The following is a 21,392-nucleotide window of genomic DNA, read 5'->3' as shown; positions in this document are numbered from 1 at the left end:
TCTGGGATCTGTAATTGCTGCTCATTCACAGACGATGTCATGGTTGGAAGACTCACCTTATCTTTATATTTCTCTTACATACTCGATCTGCAGCACTTAGGCTGAATGTGATATATGACCTCTTCATGGTTGGTCTAGGATTGCCGTCTCCGAGAGAATCCAGCTGAGTGCATGAAGATAAAGTCATGGAATAACCATCTGCACCAATCGATCAAGAACGTCTGACTCGGCCCAGCTTTCCCCCCTGATACAGTTACCAATATGGGGTAGGTATGAAGAGCTAATGCGAAGTTTTCATTGATGATCACAAACGCGATGTATGACTTGGCATGCAGAAATACGATCCCGCTCTCGGATTTCCGAGTACCCTTCGCTCTTCTTCAAAGCAGCATCTATACAGTCCCTGATCAACTGTGTGGTGTGGTTGTGCTGGTCGAGGTATATAAGGGTGTGGATAGCCGCACCCCCACGACAATTCACCATTCTATTATCCTCTAGAATCTGGAGATCAGAACACCTTGTCACAATGAAATTTCTTGCCATTGCTAACCTCCTGGCCTCGGCCAGTGCCACTATCGTCTACCCCTACACCAGTGCCTCCTGCGGCGTCTCCACTGTGGGCAAGATCACCTCGTGCGGCTGCACCAACATGGGCGCCAACTACAAGATCACCGGAGCCAAACTTGATTTCCAAAAGGCCACTGCCCCCTTTTACCAGGGCAAGGACTGCAAGGGAGCCTTTATCTCCAAAGCATTAGACCAGTCATGTGTTGAGCTCCCCGTTGGTTGGAGTTCTTTCGGTTCGGTCAAGATTCATGGTGGCACTTGCTAGACGGTCGAGCCGTTAGACAGATGAAGCCCGATATTCTGAAGAGTGATGGTCTGGTGACGAAGCTTGAAGGTTTCTGGGGACCAATCCAGTGTAAAATCGGATTGTTATTTGTTAGCTTTCGTCGTTTCCAACTCCCACTTGTCCTAATGCACTGGGTCTAAACGGGAACAGTGTTACGGGATCCAATCGGCAGCAGTGGCCAGGATTAGTGCTGGTACCGTACAACAATGCTTGCCAATGTTCCTGTAATTAGCAAAACCAAATCAAGATTCTCGGCCGAATGTGACATGGATACTTCTGTTAGTCTATTCAAATGCATTCGTGTCCTGTGTGATTTATATGTACATATTGTCTGCACTGTAAGTCATATTGATGATCTACATTCAGAAACCCTCGTTCGATCCATGCAACACCAATCTGAGGCAAGGTCATTGGTTTCATAACGCGTTATTCTTACATGTCCAGCTTGCCTTGGCAGAGCTGTCATGAATCGACTTTCCCGAGACGTAGAGTCCCAGACCACACTAAAGTCTTGTTAGCGGATCCATTTCTTCTCAATTCGGTGGTCGAGTACGTACAATGGTACAGGCCATAGCGAGAATAAGAATGTTGGCGATCGTGAGGAAGATCTTGGAAGGTGAAGTAAACCATCTCCCCTTGTTCATTACCAGCCAGAAGATGGCGGGCAGTCCATCTGTGAAAGTCAGTATGCGAGATATATCGTGACGTGAGTATGAAAGACTTACAACTGAACCAACTGCCGAAAAGGGCGCTCTATAAGATGTTAGCAGGCGATCATGGATGGATGGATTCGCCAAATACTCACGATCAAACTCAGGAGCTCGTTGAACACCGGAATCGACTCAGCAATCACCCAAGCAACCACCCAAAGGGCAAATGCAATAGCCACCCACGACCCAATAGCCAGGAAGCTATTCTGGTGCATGTGATTTGAGCCTCGGAAAATACGCACGTAAATGTACTTGCAGGCTACATGGCCAAAAACCACTCCCGCAATAATTACCTGGATAGAGGTTAACCATCTAAGAAGCATCCAGGGGGCGCTGTCACATACTGTGGGAATAGCCAGGCCGTACGCGACCTTCTTCATCAACGGTCCCGCGGAAGACAAAGCTGGAGAAGTCACATCCGGTCCAGCATAGCGATAGATGACGATTGCCGTCACGATATACATAGTGGTATCGACCACTTGCAGCATGGCCAAGGACTTGGGGAACTCCCGAGGATCGTGCATCTCGGAGATGAAGCCGAAGAAGGCGACATGAGCAACTTGTCCTCGAGTCAGCACCAATACAAAGGGGTGGAAACACCGCGTAGCATACTGTAAGCGAAGATGATGTTCGTCACCGCGAGGAATGCCTTCTGGAAAGAAACATCGGTCGTCACGTCAACTTGGACGTCGTCAGGTGCTTGGACTCCGATGGAGATCATCGTGACCATGGTTGCGACCATGATACTGATGCATGCTATACGTGCGTCAGTATATTCCTCCCCACAGGAGCATGAAGGGCACTCACAGGCCATGGACATCCAATACACTTTTCCCACTGTTCGCGGGAGAGCACCGATGAAGCTCACAATCAAGCCAACCACCCCGAATACAATGGTACAGGTACCGTGGTTGGTGATGGTGTTGAAGAGCACGGTGAACGTGAGCACATGACTGGCCATTAAGAAGATGAGAAATAGAAGCTGTCCGATCCCGAACAACTCGCGCCCAAAGCGGCCCATCAGGAGCTCACCCGCGTCACCCATACTATGGATCTGGGGGTAGCGCAACTTGAACTGCCCCATCACATAACCAGTATACCACGAGATTCCCGACAGCCCGAGAAGCAGAATGACAGCGCTGTATCGCGGAAAGTCAGGGATGACGATGCATCATATAGTCATGTTCGCCAGAGTACTTACGGGACTATACCCAGGGTTGCCATGGCAGACGGGAGGGACAAGATTCCAAGAGAGATGTTTTCAGCAACCATCACTATTCGCATAATTAGACAATCCATCCAAGAGATTTCGATAGGACTGATCCGTTCTTACGGGTTCCGCATTGCCTGTAACATGGGGTTAGGTAACTGTACATAGACCGGACGCTACATGGATGGGAAGCTCTTACCACCACGACATGACACGATATTTGACCTCTCCACACTCTTCATTGCCGAACGGATCATTCGCAGCAGGCGATGCATCCGCATATTCTTTCTTTTCGACGGTATCACTATCAACGTTGTGTCCATCCAGCACGGCGGGCGCCTCGGGATCTTGGGAAACGGCCATGGCGACGAGTGGACAATCTCTGGTCAGATGAAATCGAGATTGATGGAAGGAAACAAAATTGGCATCGAAACCAATCTTCTAGAAAGAACAAAGGCGTGGCTTGAGTGTTAACCGAGCAATGTTACGTTTTAGCCTGGATGATGCTTGGCAGGTCTTTACCGTTAGTCCGTTAGGGTTTATAGGTGAAGGGGCTTGCGTCTTGGGTAGTTCTTATTATTATTACTTCTCCAAAAACTCTGGAGAGATAGCTTCTGCTATCTCGAACATGGACGTCGTCGCTGATAAGTAGTATCGAGCAGTCATGGGCATTACGTATATGTAAAGAACAAAACAGACCGGATCAAGCAGCACTTGACTCAGTCCTCACACTCACAGTTTTTTTTTTTTTTTTTTTTTTTTTTTTTTTTCCTCGTGCTGCGAGCTGCGGGCTGAAATTTCTGTGTGGAGGGACCATTTCGGTTTCGCAAGTAAAATTGGCCAAAGGAGACGATCCTACTGTTGGGACTCCACTGTTGCGCGGTGGATCGTCAACGTCCATGGATGGATCTCACACGTGGGATTGGCCGGTTTGATCGAGGATTCGAGACATTTGAGTCGATCAACCTGGTCAAGGGTTCTAGTCTCCGGGGTCAAGCCCTGGAGAAGACATCATCGAGGGATTTGGGCATCAGAACCTCCGCATTTTCAAGGCCAGTGAGGCTTTTCCATCGCGTAACAGGTACCACTCTCCAGATTTCTGGCTGACAGGGGGACACGATGGTCCCGATTCAAAACGCGCACGATTGAATCCGAGACCGGGCATTTGGAGTTCTGGAGTTCTGGAATCCTGGAGTACTCCATGGAGTGTCTTATTCCCCCGCATGGCATTCTTGTCTCTCTGGCGGATGTTTACCGGGGGAGAGGCTGGAAGGGGGTTGATATTTTGCTTAAGATTACCCGTCACTTCAACCGATTTCCGGCTGTTGGCAGCGTTCTGTCCGATAGTTTACCTGGTAAATATCTGCAGGTAACTAAATAGATGATAGATAGCAGTCGCTTGTCGGCAACCCTTCTCCGAAGTTCATCTCGGCTTCCCTACAGCCACCCGTCGCTAGATTGTTGTATATGGTAGACACTAAACCGTAGATATTCTTCATCCTAAGGTTCGTCTGCGTTCGACTGTGCTCACCACACTAGCTAGCATTCCAAACGACATTTTTACGGCTTGAGGGCTATCTCCAGGCCACATTCTGCAGTCTGTACATTCCTAGTCCACGAGTGGCAGACAATGTGTAACCATCCATTGACTGAATAATAGCCCTGGGGTCCACCGTGGCCGGCTCTCTCCCGGGCCGGGTCCGGTCGGTGAACTGTGTAGCAAACCGGGTGGATCATTTTAAGAATGAAGAATGTCTTTCGGATCTACGGAGTAGTAGTGAGTTTTGGAAGTTGTGCATCCCACTCCCAGTCTCCTCGAATCTGTCGATGTTGCATTTGGCAGCCGGTGTGGCGACTGGCGAGTGACTCGGTACACGCCCGTCCAGGGAGAGGACTTCTATCCTCTTCCAAGGATAATAATAAGATAATATTGGGATCAAATTGTAGCCGTGTTCTACTCTGTAAATGGGATTTCATCTCAGCATTGTGCTCTTCCATTCATTTATTCATCTGCGATCACAAGAAGAACAATGTCCTGATGGACTGAGTGGCTTGACTCCTTGTCTCTTCCTCAGGGAAACAAATAATCCTCTCACTTTCCTTCCATCCAAGTATAAACCTACAAAACCAATCTCGCACTGTTCAAGAAGGACATTGGGGATAGAATGGCGGCAGTCATTAATTTATCTGGTCGGTCTCCCGACCGATGGCCCCTTTGCTCAACAACAACGACAACCAAGCGGCAGCAGCAGCGACTCTTCGATCCCGTTTGAATGCAAGGAGTCGGTATCAATCTGTTCTCTAGGAGTTAACCTGTTTCCAGTACAAAATTCACGTCTTCATTCCACCCTGCGCACCCTTTCCCCCAACATCCCCTGATATCATGATACCAATGCTACAGTCCTCCACATCTGAGCCCATCGACCTCTTATCGTTGGCACCAAAGTCCATGCTGCCCTGCAGACATACACCCTGGTGACTGTTGCTCCTGTACATACTCGGCATGAAGACTATAACTATTGGCACATGGGGGTCACGGGCAGCCATCTCATTCTTGAGATTGAGATCTAGGAGCAGGGAGAATGCGATCGATGATACCGCTTGGTCCCCCTGCTTTCCCCGCCGGTTTATGCATCATCTCTCAGCTGCGTCTTCGCTAATCCCACCACACACTCCCCCGTATCCCGTTTCGACTCGGCGACCTAAAAATCAGGTTTGCTGGTCCTAAGCCGCCTGACGTGTCTTCCCAGGTGTCCATGAATCGGTCGTGTAAATCGTGGGCTCGTACTTTAGATGCTGATCATTCTCGCCACCATATATGAGTGTCCATCATCCGCGGGAGACCATTGAATTAAGCATCATTCATTTCTAGCAATGGAATCAATCCAACTTGCGATCGCCATAGCTGTCCTTGTATCGCTGGCGATATACTGCTGGCGTCTAAACCCCGGTCGGGTGGCCAAACTATGTTTGCCTCCAGGGCCTACTCTACTCTCAGGCTCGCTTCCTGGGAAGGACATCGCGACCACGTTTCAGAAATGGAGTCGGGAATACGGACCAGTCGTCAGCTTTAGCATCGGGGGCCGGACGTTTATAATACTCGGCACGCGCCAAGCCGCGCAGGATCTGCTGGAGAAGCGAGGGAACATCTACAGCTCGAGGGCCCCCTCGGTATGGATGGACAAATATTTATATAAAGGACTCGCTGCTGCTTTCATGCCATATGGCGCCGAATGGCGACTGAACCGCCGGCTGCATGGCTCTCTGTTGGGCGTCCACCAGACCAATGCTTATCGCTATCTGCAAGACATTCAGAGCAAGTATCTATTGCATGAGTTTCTCTCTACAGATGATTTTTCGCACGGATTTCATCAGTACACTTCGAATGTAATGTTCACACTCGTGTATGGAAAAGAACGAGGTCGCGACAATGGCGATCATCGCAGGTTGGAACAAATCAATGACATGGCTAGCTTTATCCTACGAGGGGCCTCATCATGGACTCTCCTGCTTGACTTGTTCCCCATCCTCGATCGACTACCGCGCTTCTGGTGGACATGGAGAACCGAAGCAGCGACGCTCCACGACAAGACCAAGGCAGTGTATCGGGAATGCTGCGAGACAGCTCTGACTGCGGATTGCTGGAATTGGTCGCGGGAAGTCACGGGGAAAAGGGACATCATGGCACTCCCATGGGATCATGTGTGCTATTCGCTCGGAGAACTGTATGTTGCAGGCATCCACACAACCAAGATGGTGCTGGACATATTTGTGCTAGTGAGCGTTTTGTATCCTACTGTGGTGAGCAAGGCGCAGCGGGAGCTGGACTCAATCGTGGGTTCGGACCGGATGCCATCATTTGACGATCTTGACCAGCTCCCGTTCATCAACGCGATCATCTCGGAGCTTCTGCGATGGCGCCCAATATCGCCGATCGCCGTGCCGCATGCAGTGATGCAAGACGACGAATATATGGGGTACTTTATTCCCCGGGGGGCAACCATCGTTGCCAATCAATACGGCATGAATATGGATGAGTCCATCTTTGGAGATCCCACTCGGTTTCGGCCGGAGAGATACATCGAGAACCCGGAGCTTCCGGTGGCCGCATTTGGATTCGGTCGGAGAGCATGTCCTGGTCACCGACTGGCTCGATCAAGCCTGTTCATTGTAATTTCTCGCTTACTCTGGGGGTACGACATCACGTCGGCAGATAAACAGGGCCCGCTGGAATCATCCAGTCCATCTTCAGTCAAAGCTGCTTTTCATGTCCGGAGTCCTCGACGACAAGGAATCATTGAACAAGACTGGGATTTGGCTGAGAAGGACGACGGGGTCATTCTTGATGAGATCCAGTCCAGATTTCGACGGACGTAGATTGGGGATTATTATTACAGGTAGAACTGCGAAAACAAACAAACAACGAATCGAAGCGGCCATGGATCATGTGACCTCCTTTTGAGAGTTGGTCTAACTCAAAAGGGGCCTAGTGAAGTTTGGATACCCCGTGACTATTAACGCTTTTTCCCCTTTAGGATTGGGGCCTTGTAGCCTTAGCGATCGAGTCCCCCATAGCAGATTGATCGCAACAGACACCAGGGTTCCAACACTGGGGCTGATCGCATTCAGTTTCACTCAAGGATGAGTCTGCTTCCATATCAAATAACAGGCAAAGACTAGTCAGCGTCATGGCATCAAGGTGGAGAAGACTTGTTCGCCTTGGCCGGAGTCATCTCCGGTCATCCCCTGGTAAATATATATACAGAGTACAGTTGAGAGAAGAAGTCCTTCAGACAACCTCGTTACGCAGCATTGGTAGCCCCATGGGTCATACCAGAGTCCAGGCTAGCTGCCGTTAATTAAACACAGATAGTTCACGCAGTTGGAACTGCTGCTGACCTAACACGAATTCATGATAGTAGTCTACCCCGTGTCGTCTGCAGCCAAGGCGATCTGCTTGGCCTTGGGGTTTCCCCGCAAAAAGTTCCCTCTAGAGATTTCTCCTGCAAGTAAATTAATCATTCCCGCTCGTCCCGTCCCTCTGTCCTTCCTTCGACGGCACCTTCGGACGTGCGATTGTATCGTTTCTGGAGCTTCTTCCGGAGTCACATGGAAACGCGTGTGCGACCATTGCCCCCGTCAGAAGAAAGCTTGCAACAACGCCTGTCTGTGCCAGAACTGCTCCGAGAAAGGAGCCAAGTGTCTCTATTCCACACAGAAAGATGAAACTCAATCAATCGACAATTCTTCCCCTCCGTCTATCATATTAGCCGACCATGCGACCATGCTGTCGTCGGCAAACGTTGATCCGTGGATGTCTTCGCCGGCCGGACTGGGTTTGTCTCCTCCTTCGCATGCGGGACTCTGGAGCAGCGGCTGGACGTTCTATACAATGCGGAACAGAAAGGGCAGCAGAATGCCTCGATTTTCGCTGGAGTCCCTCGGTATGTCTATGACGAGGATAACAGTCATCTCACCGGTGTTTCGTCGCGATGGCTGAATAACCCACTGGCGCTGCAGACACATCAAATTTTGCTCTTGCTCAAGGAAGTCGTCACGATCAAGCCGCGTAACAGTTGTGTGACCATTACTTGGTCCCAAGACGTGGAGCAGCGATGCGTGCAGTTCTTTTCTCCTGTGAATGATGCAAAACTAGAACTTTTTGGTCTTCCTGATGGACACGGTTTTGTAACGTTCAACAACTTTCCACCGTGGATGGTGGTCAAGGAGATGAAAATGCACGTGGCTGCTCCTGTGTCCTGCTTTCAAGCCGCCACGGCTGATCTGTGTTACGACGCGATACAACAATGGATGCCACCGATGAGCCTCTGTTGGAAGTTCTCGTTTCGTGCTCTATTTGAAGCCTTATGCATGGATGATCTGACGCAAAAGATGCAACATGCTGTCGCGGCCCTCGGCCCCTTGAACCTCTTCGCCATCATGTCGGGTTAGTTTCGATAACCGTTCTTCACGGCTTGGATCAGCTTGCTAACTCGACTGCTGCAGGAATACACTCCATGGTCTTCCAATATCAAAGCTTTTTCAGCGCAGGCCACCTGCTACTGCGGACCCATAACGCCTTGAGAATTTCAAGAACATCTGGCATCTGCACGAAACTACATCAGTCGGTCGATTACCTCCCACCACGGTAGATGAAGAGAATTTGAATGTAGAGACCATGTGGTAACGAGTCGGATTCTGTCAATACGCGGGTGATTTCTGGCTGTTGGCGGGTGTCAAGGTTGACCGACTCTCAGCAGCCGAAGCTGCCCAGGAGAATCCTATAATTGGGGAAATCGTACATAATGATAGCGACTTGACTGATCCCATCCTCCCCGAATACAATCAAATGAGCATGCGGCAAGTCAACGATCTCATCTCCGAATTTCAAAGAGTCCGCTTGGGTGGTGACGTCTCTTCACTCGGCGATTGAGGATTCGACCTGGCACTGGAGGCACACGACTTTTCCTTTTTTTTTAATTCTAGTTTTTCTTGTTCGTCCACTACAGAAGTCTTTTGTACTCGAGTCCGCCCACCTGAGGACTGGTCCTTTTTTCAGGAAGGTAAACCGTATCCCGACTTCCCCAGGCACAGTCCGCCAATCTGAGTGCAGCGGATGCCCAGCGGGCTCCCACCACCTCCTCCGATCCGGGTGTCTCCCACTAGATCCTTGCCTTCCTGCTTGTGCGTCTGCTATCCATTGGCCGCCGGCCTAAAAACATTCCTCTGGGTCCCCCGACGCTTCCCATAATCTGTAACGTTCATCAGGTAAGTGCTCTTCGACTTGGGTTGTTCGTGCGCAACGCTCACACCGTTCAAGATGCCCACCTGCAGTTTCAGAATTGGGCACAAGAATATGGTCCTGTCTACAGTCTAATCCTCGGAACCGGGGTTCTTATTGTCCTGTCAAGTGACGAGGTAGTCAAAATATTTTTGGACACGTGAGGCGGTATCTATTCGCATCGACAGGAGATGTACATCGGACAGACGCTACGCAGCGGCGGACTACGATTACTTATGATGGTTCGTCTTGTTCACCAGATTTGGGGATCACATCCTGACTTGTTATAGGAGTATGGACCTACCTGACGTGGGGTATGATGAACGAATCAAGTCAATGCAATGGTGCTAGAGGCTGACCCAGACCACTTGACGCAAGGATTCGTGTGCATGCCTGAGGAGTTTCCTGCACGAATCACCCCTCGCTTCAAGGCCAAGGCAGACCACGTTATCAGGGAATGGAAAAAGGCAGAGCAAGAGTGCTTGGACCCCGAGACCAAGCAGTGGTTGCTGTCCCCAGTGAAATAGTAGAATCTTTATGCCTGGCCATGCATGATTACGGACTGTAATGATAATGTTTTGGTTTTCTCAACTTCTGCCGTGGATCCTCGACTGTTGATGTGATTTGTACGGCAATTGATGCAAATATACCAGCCTATTTTTTTTTCTCTCTTGGTAGTCTCTTTTGTATTCTCCCCGCTGACTACGAAATTCGGAATCCCAGTCAACTCTTCCATGGACTCAAATCTGACGAAGATGCTGGCGCTTGGAGGATAGCCATGAAATCAGTTTTACCGTTCGTTCAAAGATCCTCATGAAACCATTGATTTGAGTACAATCTGGTCAAGGTCTCAAAGGACCGGATTTAGCAACAAAAAAGTTCTCTGTAATCTCAGGCGCAAGGCAACGATTCAAGTATCCTGTTTTGGGCGAAATGGAACAAAGATAGCGCCGAGTGGGAACGCCAGTACAGGCCCAAACGGGGACTTCAAAACAATCTAGGATCGTTAGCAAAGCTAGCGTATCTTCATTGAAGTTGGTGACTGAAACAAATAACTGACTCAGATGTGAGATAGTATGTCATCAAATTCGAGAAACGAGAGTGAGGTAACAGCAGCTTCTAAGCCAGACAAGTCATATACACATTAAATATCGTCAATGCAGTCATTCTGATCGTAGTACATCGTAAATTCAACGTCGAGTCCCACAAGAAACCCGGGACAGAAAATGAGAGCCAAGATGGCACGAAAATCGAAGAGAGCAAGAAATAATCAACGCAAAGCTCCCCCGATGCAAATGCAATGGTAATGAAGGACAAGGTGGAAACATAACGCATGAAAGATTCAGGAATCATGGAGGCATCATAATAAACGAACGTGATTGGACAGAACAGGCTAAAGAACGGTCAATGGCCTTGGAAGGTCTAGACAGGGAATCGGACCCCGCTCTTCATGGCAGAGCTTGGACGGGGCTGCGACAAATTCCGAGGCAATGACTTCATCTTGGGATCCTGGTTGTAGCGAAGGCGATCACGTTTAAGATTATACATCTTCACCACACAGGTCATCGCTTGGTCCTCGGATAGACGGGGTGGAGAGACAGAGTCACCGTCCAGCGGGACTCCGCGCATCACAGCCGACACCATCCACATGGCCAAGACATCGATATCGCGGCCGTTGCTCCAGCAAGGGAACATGGAAAGAGTTTGCATGGCGCGCGTAAACTCGCGGTAGGTCTCTGTGCGAGTATCTGTGAAGAAGGGTCGCGGTCCTGGGATCTTCTCCTCATCGAGACGTTGGTCCAGCAAGCGAAGAAGTTCGCGGGGCGTCGGGCTCTTAAACACAATCTCTTCTTGAAAAAGACTTGAGAGGCGAGGCTGGGTGGAGAGCATCTGGTCCATCTCGGATCCAGATCCTGCCAGAATCACAACAGTGTCCCGAGAGTATCTGGGAAGAAGGTAGATGAGGTCGTTAATCGTTTGAGTAGCGGATTCGAATTCGCCAAGTCGATGAGCGTCCTCCACGAACAGGACACCGCCACGGCTTTTTTCCAGCAACGAGCGGGCTTGGGTGGATGCGGTGCGACTATCCTGAGGGATAAGGTCGGTCGCAGAACACTCCACCACTGTTGCGGAAGCCAGGGCGCCCATGGTGTAGTACAGGCGGCCAAAAAATTGTGCCACGATCCGTTTGCCGATCCCCGAGGCACCCTTGAAGATGATTGCAAGCGGCACTCGTCTGGAGGGATCCACGCCCAGCAACCAGGAGGCTCTTAGATCATGGTGGTAGCGTTCCAGCAGCAGAACAATGTCATCTGCTACGAGGGTATGTTTCAACTCCTCGCCGAAGTTCAATGTTTTTTGGCCGCACACGTCGTCTACCTTGAAGTTCTCAGACACCAGAATTCGATTTGTCTGCAACTCATCATGGTCTTCCTGGGATTGGCTGCGCTCATAGGCAGCGTGAGCCGAGCCGAGCAGGTGAGCGATCGCTCTGCCATGATCAAAATCCTGGCGCATGCGAGCATGTTCGAGAGCCTTCATGGCATCATCAATTGCTCCGGGAGTTGCCTGAACCTCCTGGTCGCACAGTTTCATCTCGAGGATCTGTTGCATCTGGGCACGGGAAAACGGATGGAAGTGGACAAGGTGGTGCTGCCTGAAAACCTTCAACATATCGTTGCGATGCTGACAAAGCATAGGTTCAATGCGGCTGGAGGGCCCGACAAGAATGACGCACCGATCATGGCGAGGGAGAAGTGACAATTGGTTGAGGAGAGAATCCAGCATGATTTCCGACGCCTCATTCACGTCGGACACGTCAACTAGGAGAACGTTACCAACGGTCGACTCCAACAGATCCTCGATCACTAGAGACACATCGGGCTTGTGAGAAATTCGCACGTTCACGACTAATTGTGTTGTCAGCACTAATTTTCGCATGAGAGTTGAGACAACTCACCTTCTCCGCTGGTCAGAATACCCAGCTCAGCTAGGACCTGCCCATACAACGTGGCGACCGTGCATTTACCGGTGCCTGACGGTCCGATAAAGATTCTGTTGACGCGGATAGAGAATGGTCGCTGATTCCGGGATTCACGCCAGTAGTTCTCCTCAACTGTATCGATTATCTCGGCTACCGATGCCTTGGCCGCATCTTGTCCAACGAGCTTCTGCATGTTGGCCCAAGCCTGGCTCTTAGCCATAACATCTGCTGGCCTGGGGCCCACCAAGTCTTCTTTTGAGAGAGAAAAGTGGTTGGCCTCCTCTGAGCTCTCATGCTGTTGGGCTAGCAGGTATTGGACTTGGCGGCGGGTCATATTATCCAACAGACGTTTGACCGCATGGACGTTTCGGGGCCCATTGCCGGCAGCTGCGCGAACCAGTCGACGAGCGGCCATCTGCATGTACGGGCCATCTAGACCTCCATCGACCTCGAGATCACTGCCAAAGCGGTCTTGCATGCATCGAGCAAGCAAGGTGAGATAATCGTTTGAGTCAAAGTCAGCGAATTGTAGAGTGCAACACATCATTCTTTCGAATCGAGGGTGAAGGCGGACAAGCTCCTCCATTTCTGAAGGGTTGCCTGTGAGTACGACAATCACTCTGCCGGTCGTGCGCTCCATTGCCTTAAAAAGGCAATCGAAGACCTCGCGGCCGCTATCACAGCAGGCCGTTGTTGTCAAAAGATGGGGATCTTCGATGAGCAGGACCCCGACCGTCTGTGCCGACGGAGTTGCAGCATCGATCATGCTGGTGATCACCTGCTGCAGCCCCTCTGATCCCTGCGCGGCCAGCGCGGCTCCAGAGATTTCTTGGACGGTCGGCATGTCCACGATGCCCATGGCAAAGAGAATGTTCGCATATACCCGTGCGACAGTGGTCTTGCCAATGCCTTCATTTCCCTGAAGGACGATGTTGTACCACTCATCCTTGGGGTCCTTACCCTGTCTCTGGCAGATGTTGATCCATGTCTGGATCTCGTTCAATCGCCGTTTGACATGCTCTTGACCGACCAGATTCCGGAGGACCTCCTCTGCTTCCATGCGTGCTCTCTCCCGGCGAGCTTCCAAGAGCTCCTCCGGAGACGGTGTGACCTCATTGACAGATGGCGGTCGGCTATTGGGCACAGTCTGCGTCGAGACGGAAACCGACGCCGACGCCGATGGCTGAGGTTTGCGGGGAGGGAAAAGGGTGGAGAGAAACCAGGGAAACCGCGCCGACATGGGACGAGTAATAATGGTGAAGTCCATTCTATGACCAGGAAGAATGAGTACGATGAAGAGAAGAAGAATGAGAAGGACGTGGGCAAGTCTAAATACCCTTTGACCGTCACTGGGAAAAAAAAATAATAAGCCAGTGGTACCAAAGTAGGCTTGTGTACCAAAACCTTAGTCTTGCATCTTCATAGTTGCAAAAATTTTCTCTGGGCCTTTATCTTTAAACGAACGTGCTTTCTAGGCTGCCAATGAAGAGGCAGCAAAAGAGGGACCTCCTCATCACTAACCATCGCCAGCTGCCAGACGGGGTCGACGCCGAGGTTGAAACACCAGCGAGCACTGCATCGCGTTGTAAACAACTTCCCGGATTGGTAAGGGACGAGCAATGCGACCAGCCAAGGGTGGACAGCGCGTCGATAAAGTCGTGCGAGGTTGCAGTGATGATTCGCGCCACAGGATTCACCGCTGTTTGTAGGGGTGGATACAATTTGATGGCGTCGCCCTGCCGGCCCAACTGCAGCACTGCTAGATACGGAGCGAGTGATCGGGCGGATGTGGGTATGGCCGGTGGATCATAATCAGTATCTTATATTTTGATTTTCAATAACTACTGTGTAGTTGAGGATCGCATGATTGAGCTTTGATCAGGCGAAGGATGGGCTGGTGAATCCTATGCCATGTCAGACAGATGAAACGGAGATGTTGTGCTGCTGAAACGACAACACAACGGACCAACTCACCCCGTACTTTTGATGGAAAGGGGGATTCCGAGTGTGTGTTTGTCGTCTTCTTGAAGATGGACAGCTGGAGTGAGGCCCAAGAACGAAAGACTGAAAGAGACAACGCGGAGGAGATGCAAACAGCACAAACATAATCCGTATATTATTGATTATGCAAGAGGCTCTGCCCATCTTATGCATCTCGACTAATGCAGCTTATCTAATTATGCTAGCATCACTTGTAATCACGTGCTAGCTACCGCATCATCGCCCTGTTCAGGCGACAGAAGGTCAGGCAGGATAGAACATCCTTTCTATTGACCATGACTTCGGCCTTCACAGGAGTAAATGCTTCCCTCAAGTTATTTTTTTTGGGCCGAAACAGCCATGTTTCTTGCAAATTCCAAGGCGCCGGATCGGACCATGCGCACGTTCCATATGCCAATAGAATCTGGTTCAGCAGCTATGTGGTGCCTGACTTCGACTAACCCAACCGGTAGACCCCAATCTGTGGGTGGTTAAGGCGATCATTTTGGCAAGTAAGAAGCCATTTTAGAAGATCTCATGTTCCATTAAGTGGCTGGTGCAAAGGCGAGTTTCGAGAATACACCTGCCGCTGGTTCTTCGCTTCGGTCTATCCTGCCTCACCATTCGCCCTCCACTTCTCCCCCCCCACAGTATCCAGAGCGTTCGTGTGGCTTACATTGTACATATTCCAGTATCTGACGCACAGTTGCAGCACTTCCTGTCGACTGGGGTGTTCTGAAAATAGAAACCAAGACTTGGCTCTCTGCAGGCGTTTACGTTGCCATTGAGTTTCCTTGGTTCTTCATCGAAGATTTATGTACATGTTACACAACAGAATGAGAGAAGTCGAATGTTGAGAGATCTCTATCATAACAAGACCACCATACGGATGCCACATGGGTATCTAGGAATGGGCATACCATGATGGTGGCATAATGGACAGCAGGAGAAGTATTTCTCCTTCTCGACGACGGCTAGGCTACTCAATCAGAATGATTTGAATTGGATATTGCACCTCTCAAGCAAGGAAAGAAACCAAGCCCATGAAACTACATTAGAATATGATGGTTTACGCCGACACTATGGTCGATAATCTGAAACTCATTCTCGCTCTTGAGGAGAGTGATGCTGGTAAATACATCCAGCGTCTGACCTAAGGGACTTTTATACCAAATCACTACAGCTTTCCTATTGACCTTTGTCGCCCTTTTCTTGAGGCCTGAAGGCGAATAAATAGGCAGCGAGCTTGCGCATCTGAATCTCTTCTGTCCCTTCAGCGATTTGGTATCGTCTAAAATGACGATATATGTGCTCAAATGGGTAATGGCGGGAGTATCTATCACCACCGTGAATCTATGGATGTCAGTACCTCCATTCAGCCTGTTCTCTAGGAGCCGTTTGGCCTCTATGGCTCTATCTGCTGCTTGGCAGCACAGCCGACTTGCCCAGAAGTTACACATGTCCACCTTGTCGCTCAACCTGCGCTCAATTTTCCCCCACGGCGGTACTCCATTCGAAGTCTCTTTCGACGCCGCCACGATGCGGTCCATATCCAAGCTAGTCTTGAGGATCAACAACCGTAGCATTTCCACCTGTGTCATGAGTTTCACAATGGGAAATTGAATTGCCTGGTGGTCTGCCAGCGTTTTGCCCTCTCCCCAAATCTTACAACCGCGCGCCCGTTCGATGCTGCGGTCAAGGCAGTATTTTGCTGCACCGCACGAGCTGGCTGCCTGAGGGATCCTATCCTCGTGAACAAAGGTTTACGCGATGGCCAGACCGTGGTCGACCCTGCCCAACACCGACGATGCTGGCACCCAGACCTTCTCCAGCTCCACCGTCGCATGGTCTGTGGGCATGGGGGAACTCCACTCAAAGCTGGACACCCGGACACCCGGCGTCTCCCGCGCTACCAGAAAGGCCGTTATTCCCCTCGCGGATCCGGGCCTTCCGGACGGCCGTGCAAAGATGATCAGATGTGTGCAATGATGCGCACCCATCTGCCACTTCTTACGTCCTGTGATCTCGAAGCCTTCCCCCACGGGGCTCGCCCTAGTCGATAGAAATGTCGCACCGCTACCATGATCGGGTTGGGTGAGTCCAACGGCCACACGGAAACGTCCACGAAGACGCTGCGGAATGAAGGATGCGCGCTGCTCGGGAGTCCCGAAGTGATGCATCATGAGGATGTCGGGGAAGTTGCCAACGACACTGTGTTCTTTCCGGAGATCATTGTCTGTCCCGAGGCCGCCACCATACCCAGGATGTGCAGCCGAGTGGAACCGAATGACAGACATCCAGAGATTGGTATCAGGATGCTCCTGACCCCCGTAGACTTGGGGAAGAGCGAATCGGTAGAAGCCGGCGCGGTCTGCAAGAACTCGCGCTTGGTCTGGAAACTCAGTGACCTTCGTTATTATTACCCGTGATGATGTATCATACCAATCAGGCCCTCCCATTCCTTGGGCGGAATTCCACCCTGGGTCCAGTCGGTGCGCGCATATTCCTGGCGATGGTCGAAGAAGCGGTTGTTGTCATCGGTGCGCTGGAGTGGTAGAATAGTACATTCGATGAAGGAGCCGAGTGTCTCAAGATAGGAAGTGAGCTCTGCTGGCACGTCGAAATTCATTCTGTCTGAGTTGTGGTATGGCTTATTGACTCTGCCCTCCGCCCCAGATGGAGGTACTATGTGCATACTGAATATCTCCGCATTTCAACCCCACACAGGCCTCGGTTCGGAGTAGACGCTTTCGGTCCAAGATGTCCGTGGAAGAACTTGTGAATTAAATATCTGTTCAGGAGACTCATATCCCAAGACACAACAGGTCTTCCAATCAGCCTAGTGAGTAGGCTCATGGATGAAGTGAGCTATAGTAGCCTAGTTGAATGCAAATTGGGCAAGCACTCTTCCGAGAGGGGAAGAGATCAGTGGAGAGGCGTGATCCTCAATCATAAATATATATTCAATGACACCGGGCTCGCTCGAACCATAGGTATCAGGTTGAAGCTACACTGTTCTTCCGTCCATTCCAATGGCCCAGAGCTTCTGGTTTCTCCATAAACTTCTCCATCTGACTGGTATGGCCAATGAAGCAACCTCCCGCTGTGATATCTATATAGGAGCTCCGCTACTTGGCCATATCTGCATTTCTCCAAGAATGAGGCCATATCACCACTTGGACTTCTATATATTGATTTCCAGGTGAGAAAAGGCTAGTAGGCACCATGTGGGACAGCATTATTCTGGAATACCTGTCAGGCTGTAAAGATTGGAGAGTGAGTAAGTGACATGTGCCAATTATTACGATGATGGAATGCTGGAGAACAATTCATGGGGGAAGGTGGACACCAGCGTCGGAATCTACTGTAATGAGCGGGCACGCTAAAGGCAAGGTTGCAGATGGGAAATCTCAACAAAGCGAGCTTGGATCGATGATCACCGATCATCAGATAGATCAGCTAGTTACTCTTTAGAGGCTCAGTATACTGTATGGCAGGTAGAGTGAGGGTTCCTGCAGGAGAAGACATTTTGATAGACTGTCTTTCGTACCTACCTGTGGTCTTTGAGATCTGATGCTCTACGGAGTACGCAGCCAGCGCACCCCCAGCATCAAGGTGGTCTCAAAGAGGAAATGTTGAGCCCTGGACGGCGAATGCCGAGGCATCCACGTGCTCAGCGGATGCCTGGAACGGCTTAGCGTAGCTAGACTGCTACCGGTCGTACCATGGATACCACGGATGGGGCACAGAAGTATGATTGGCTGCTTATATTATCGCTTGCAAGGTTTTTTTCCGATCGACGTCATTGCTTCTGCTACCGGCTCAAAGCACTAGCCGTAGTCGGACTAGCGGGGGTCCGCGTGGGGACTGGAGAAAAAGACCTGCTTATCTTTTTGCATCGCCAGAGTTTTTTTGATATTTTATTCTTTTTTTTTTCTTTTGCCTGGAAAGGGAAAACCATCCCTTCTCATTGGTATCTACCAATGACTGAGACATGATACGCTCTACTGCGGCTTATCTTGAATAGGAGCTGACTTTAGCACTTCATAAACTCTACGGCAACTATCTTGGCAAGAATAAATGCCTCAATCGGACTCTATAAAAACGTTCAGGTTTTCACTCAGAATTACTCCGTATCATACCTATCTCCAGACTCGGTGGAACTGGGTCGAGACTGCTGTCCAATGGAAACTGGGCAGCGACACGAGGGAGGGATCCATTGTCATTTCCATTCATTTTTCTCCAATCAAACCCTGGTGTTTCTGCCCAAACCCACTCCATCAGCCCACTCACCGGTCACCAACCGCTGGCCCTGATCCATTCCTGATGATTAAGATTTCTCTGGCTGACTGTGATTTGTGCACCACCAACCACTATGCCTCACATGTGCATACTACTGTGTATGGAGTAGTCTAAATCCTGGAGCTTTCTCCATCCTACTCTCTCTCTTTTATTTTTTCTTTCCCGCCGGTTGTTTATAAACGGACAGCATCCACCCCCCCCCCCCCCTCCGTGTCCCCTGTCGCTACCATTATTACTCAGTTCAGCTTCCAGTTCAGCTTCCCCGGCTACAAGTCTTCCAAAATAAAAGGCCCAACGCAGTCCACCCCTTTGCAGTGTGTATGTTATTTATAGTATGTATCGCTGAGCCATACACCTCTTTTCCCTCCTCCGTCCCATCTTCCCCGTCTCTCCGACCATCGAATCCATCAACTCCCCACGCGACAAAAGACGCCTCTCCCACTGCACCACGATGGAGCCCGAAACCAGCAAGTCCGCCGCGGACACCAGCCTGGAAGGTCTGGGGTACACGCCGGAACTTTCCCGCAACCGTTCAGTCCTCCAGGTCGCCTTCATGTGCTTCATCCTATCCTCCGTTCCCTACGGCCTTGCGACGACCCTGTTCTACCCCCTGGCCGGTGGCGGTCCGTCCAACATCATCTGGGGCTGGATTATCGTCTCGATCATCATCCTGTGTGTAGCCTGCTCGCTGGCCGAGATCACGTCCGTCTATCCCACCGCCGGCGGTGTTTACTACCAGACCTTTGCCCTGTCGCCCCCATGGTGCCGTCGTGCCGCTGCCTGGATTTGCGGCTGGTCCTATGTCCTCGGCAATGTCACCATCACCCTGGCTGTAAACTTCGGCACCACCCTGTTCTTCGTCGCCTGTCTTAACGTTTTCGAATCTTCCCCCGGCGTCGGCCTTGTAGATGACCTGGAGACCTATCAGATCTACCTGATCTTCCTCGCCATGACCCTATTGACCCATGCCATTTCTGCCCTGGGCAACAAATGGCTCCCCCATCTGGAGGTATGTGCCCTTTTTGTTCTGGTGTCCTTCGTCGTGCGAGGCTCATCGCCCCGATAAATCCACCGTTGTTGCTTCGTTCCCACTGCGCCCTCGTTCTCATCACCTATCATCTAGACGTTTGCCATCTTTTGCACCTTGATTGGGTTGATTGCCATGATTGTCTGCACACTGGTGATTGCCAAGCACGGTAGACACTCCGGTAAGTGGGTGTTTACGCATTTTGAGCCCCAATCCGGCTGGCCCTCGGGCTGGTCCTTTTGTATTGGTTTGCTGCATGCCGCATATGCCACGTCGGCCACTGGAATGATCATCTCGTCAGTCGCTCCTCCTATTGTTATTATTATTTTCCATTTCCCTCGCGTATTAACCCGCGCTATTTCAGGATGTGTGAGGAAGTTCAGGAACCTGCCACCCAAGTCCCCCGGGCGATGGTGGCCACCATCGTGCTCAATTTCGTGGCTGGGTTGGCCTTCCTGCTGCCCCTGACTTTTGTCCTGCCCGATCTGACCATGCTGGTCAACCTGGTGTCGGCGCAGCCCACCCCCGTGATTCTCAAGGATGCCATCGGAAACTCGGCCGGTGCCTTTTGCCTCCTCCTTCCTTTGATCATTCTGGGAATTATTTGCGGTGTCGGGTGCGTGACGGCAGCCTCACGGTGCACCTGGGCGTTTGCCCGTGATGGCGGCATTCCCGGATCCAAGTGGTGGAAGTCGGTGAATCGCTCGCTGGACATCCCACTGAATGCCATGATGCTGGATATGGGCGTCGAGATTGCGCTGGGCGCCATCTACTTTGGTTCCACGGCCGCGTTCAATGCCTTTAGCGGTGTTGGTGTCATCTTCCTGACCCTCAGCTATGCCTGTCCCATTGCCGTCTCGTTCCTCTTCCGCCGCCGCGCAGATCTGAAGAATGCTCGGTTTCAATTGGGATTCTTTGGTGGGATCTGCAACGTCGTTGCTCTTGGTTAGTCACTTGTCACAGCAATCACTTCTATCAGAAAGGTCACTAACCCATCGAATCTAGCGTGGAGTCTCCTGGCCATCCCCCTGTTCTGCATGCCCTCGTTCATGGTTGTCACTCTGGAGACTATGAGCTACGCCTGCGTGGTATTCGTGGGGTTTACCGCGATCGCCGCTCTGTGGTACTGGGTCTGGGGCTACCAGAATTATGCAGGCCCGCCCAAGGAGGGTGTCGATGCCATCGCGGAGTATCCCAACGTGCATGCCAAGACTGGGTGAGCATGTGCTTTTCCACAAGGGACGTTGAGGTTGCATCCTCTATCTGTATATACTTTTACCCGTTTTCTTTCTACATGATTCTTCAAGAAAAATACCCCTCAGTATATTAGCAAATCCCGTAGTCCGGAGATTTAGAGTGGTGATAAGCCCACTAAATCACCATTAATGCCCCGATAAGCCAGGGTTTTCCAACTTGATTGGATAGCGTCTCTTGATTCCTGGTCAGACCTAGATTCTTCATTTTAAGCATCGTTAGCCTTCCTCATCCAGTCTGTGCATCCCTCCGGCAGTAGAGGATCCTAGTCACGGTATGATGAACCTATCTA

The 21,392-nt window shown here is 50.8% G+C and overlaps 8 protein-coding genes across 8 annotated transcripts, besides 3 other annotated features; 5 read left to right on the top strand and 3 right to left on the bottom strand.

Moving 5' to 3' along the window:
• Positions 1-526: 526 nt before the first annotated feature.
• Positions 527-832, top strand: ACLA_044850 (putative secreted antimicrobial peptide; the record flags this gene model as incomplete). The annotated part of the gene is made up of 1 exon (XM_001275190.1): positions 527-832. The coding sequence occupies one exon, from the start codon at positions 527-529 to the stop codon at positions 830-832; it is 306 nt and encodes a 101-aa protein (XP_001275191.1).
• A 437-nt stretch (positions 833-1,269) lies between these two features.
• On the bottom strand, positions 1,270-3,136 carry ACLA_044840 (putative amino acid transporter; the record flags this gene model as incomplete). The annotated part of the gene is made up of 10 exons (XM_001275189.1): positions 1,270-1,356; positions 1,411-1,526; positions 1,579-1,606; positions 1,659-1,856; positions 1,908-2,122; positions 2,176-2,319; positions 2,371-2,702; positions 2,765-2,837; positions 2,897-2,910; positions 2,973-3,136. The coding sequence occupies 10 exons, from the start codon at positions 3,134-3,136 to the stop codon at positions 1,270-1,272; spliced, it is 1,371 nt and encodes a 456-aa protein (XP_001275190.1).
• Positions 3,137-3,511: 375 nt separating this feature from the next.
• Positions 3,512-3,543: a microsatellite.
• Positions 3,513-3,543: a microsatellite.
• A 2,104-nt stretch (positions 3,544-5,647) lies between these two features.
• Positions 5,648-7,150, top strand: ACLA_044830 (cytochrome P450; the record flags this gene model as incomplete). The annotated part of the gene is made up of 1 exon (XM_001275188.1): positions 5,648-7,150. The coding sequence occupies one exon, from the start codon at positions 5,648-5,650 to the stop codon at positions 7,148-7,150; it is 1,503 nt and encodes a 500-aa protein (XP_001275189.1).
• A 1,494-nt stretch (positions 7,151-8,644) lies between these two features.
• ACLA_044820 (putative C2H2 transcription factor) lies at positions 8,645-8,925 on the top strand (the record flags this gene model as incomplete). The annotated part of the gene is made up of 2 exons (XM_001275187.1): positions 8,645-8,720; positions 8,780-8,925. The coding sequence occupies 2 exons, from the start codon at positions 8,645-8,647 to the stop codon at positions 8,923-8,925; spliced, it is 222 nt and encodes a 73-aa protein (XP_001275188.1).
• Positions 8,926-9,895: 970 nt separating this feature from the next.
• Positions 9,896-10,081, top strand: ACLA_044810 (uncharacterized protein; the record flags this gene model as incomplete). Its single annotated transcript, XM_001275186.1, has 1 exon — positions 9,896-10,081. One exon carries the CDS (start codon positions 9,896-9,898, stop codon positions 10,079-10,081), a length of 186 nt encoding a protein of 61 aa, XP_001275187.1.
• Positions 10,082-10,976: 895 nt separating this feature from the next.
• GbpA lies at positions 10,977-13,804 on the bottom strand (the record flags this gene model as incomplete). Its single annotated transcript, XM_001275185.1, has 2 exons — positions 10,977-12,463; positions 12,514-13,804. The coding sequence occupies 2 exons, from the start codon at positions 13,802-13,804 to the stop codon at positions 10,977-10,979; spliced, it is 2,778 nt and encodes a 925-aa protein (XP_001275186.1).
• A 2,476-nt stretch (positions 13,805-16,280) lies between these two features.
• ACLA_044790 (acyl-CoA dehydrogenase family protein) lies at positions 16,281-17,146 on the bottom strand (the record flags this gene model as incomplete). Its single annotated transcript, XM_001275184.1, has 2 exons — positions 16,281-16,909; positions 16,960-17,146. 2 exons carry the CDS (start codon positions 17,144-17,146, stop codon positions 16,281-16,283), a joined length of 816 nt encoding a protein of 271 aa, XP_001275185.1.
• Positions 17,147-19,057: 1,911 nt separating this feature from the next.
• Positions 19,058-19,081: a microsatellite.
• A 189-nt stretch (positions 19,082-19,270) lies between these two features.
• ACLA_044780 (putative amino acid permease) lies at positions 19,271-21,066 on the top strand (the record flags this gene model as incomplete). Its single annotated transcript, XM_001275183.1, has 4 exons — positions 19,271-19,828; positions 19,943-20,142; positions 20,211-20,791; positions 20,852-21,066. 4 exons carry the CDS (start codon positions 19,271-19,273, stop codon positions 21,064-21,066), a joined length of 1,554 nt encoding a protein of 517 aa, XP_001275184.1.
• Between the last annotated feature and the right edge of the window lie 326 nt (positions 21,067-21,392).

This window comes from Aspergillus clavatus, genomic scaffold (assembly GCF_000002715.2).
Source record: "Aspergillus clavatus NRRL 1 1099423829792 genomic scaffold, whole genome shotgun sequence".
Lineage (NCBI taxonomy): Eukaryota > Fungi > Ascomycota > Eurotiomycetes > Eurotiales > Aspergillaceae > Aspergillus > Aspergillus clavatus.
The sequence above is the reverse complement of the archived record's forward strand: the minus strand, read 5'-3'. Positions and strand labels throughout refer to the sequence as shown.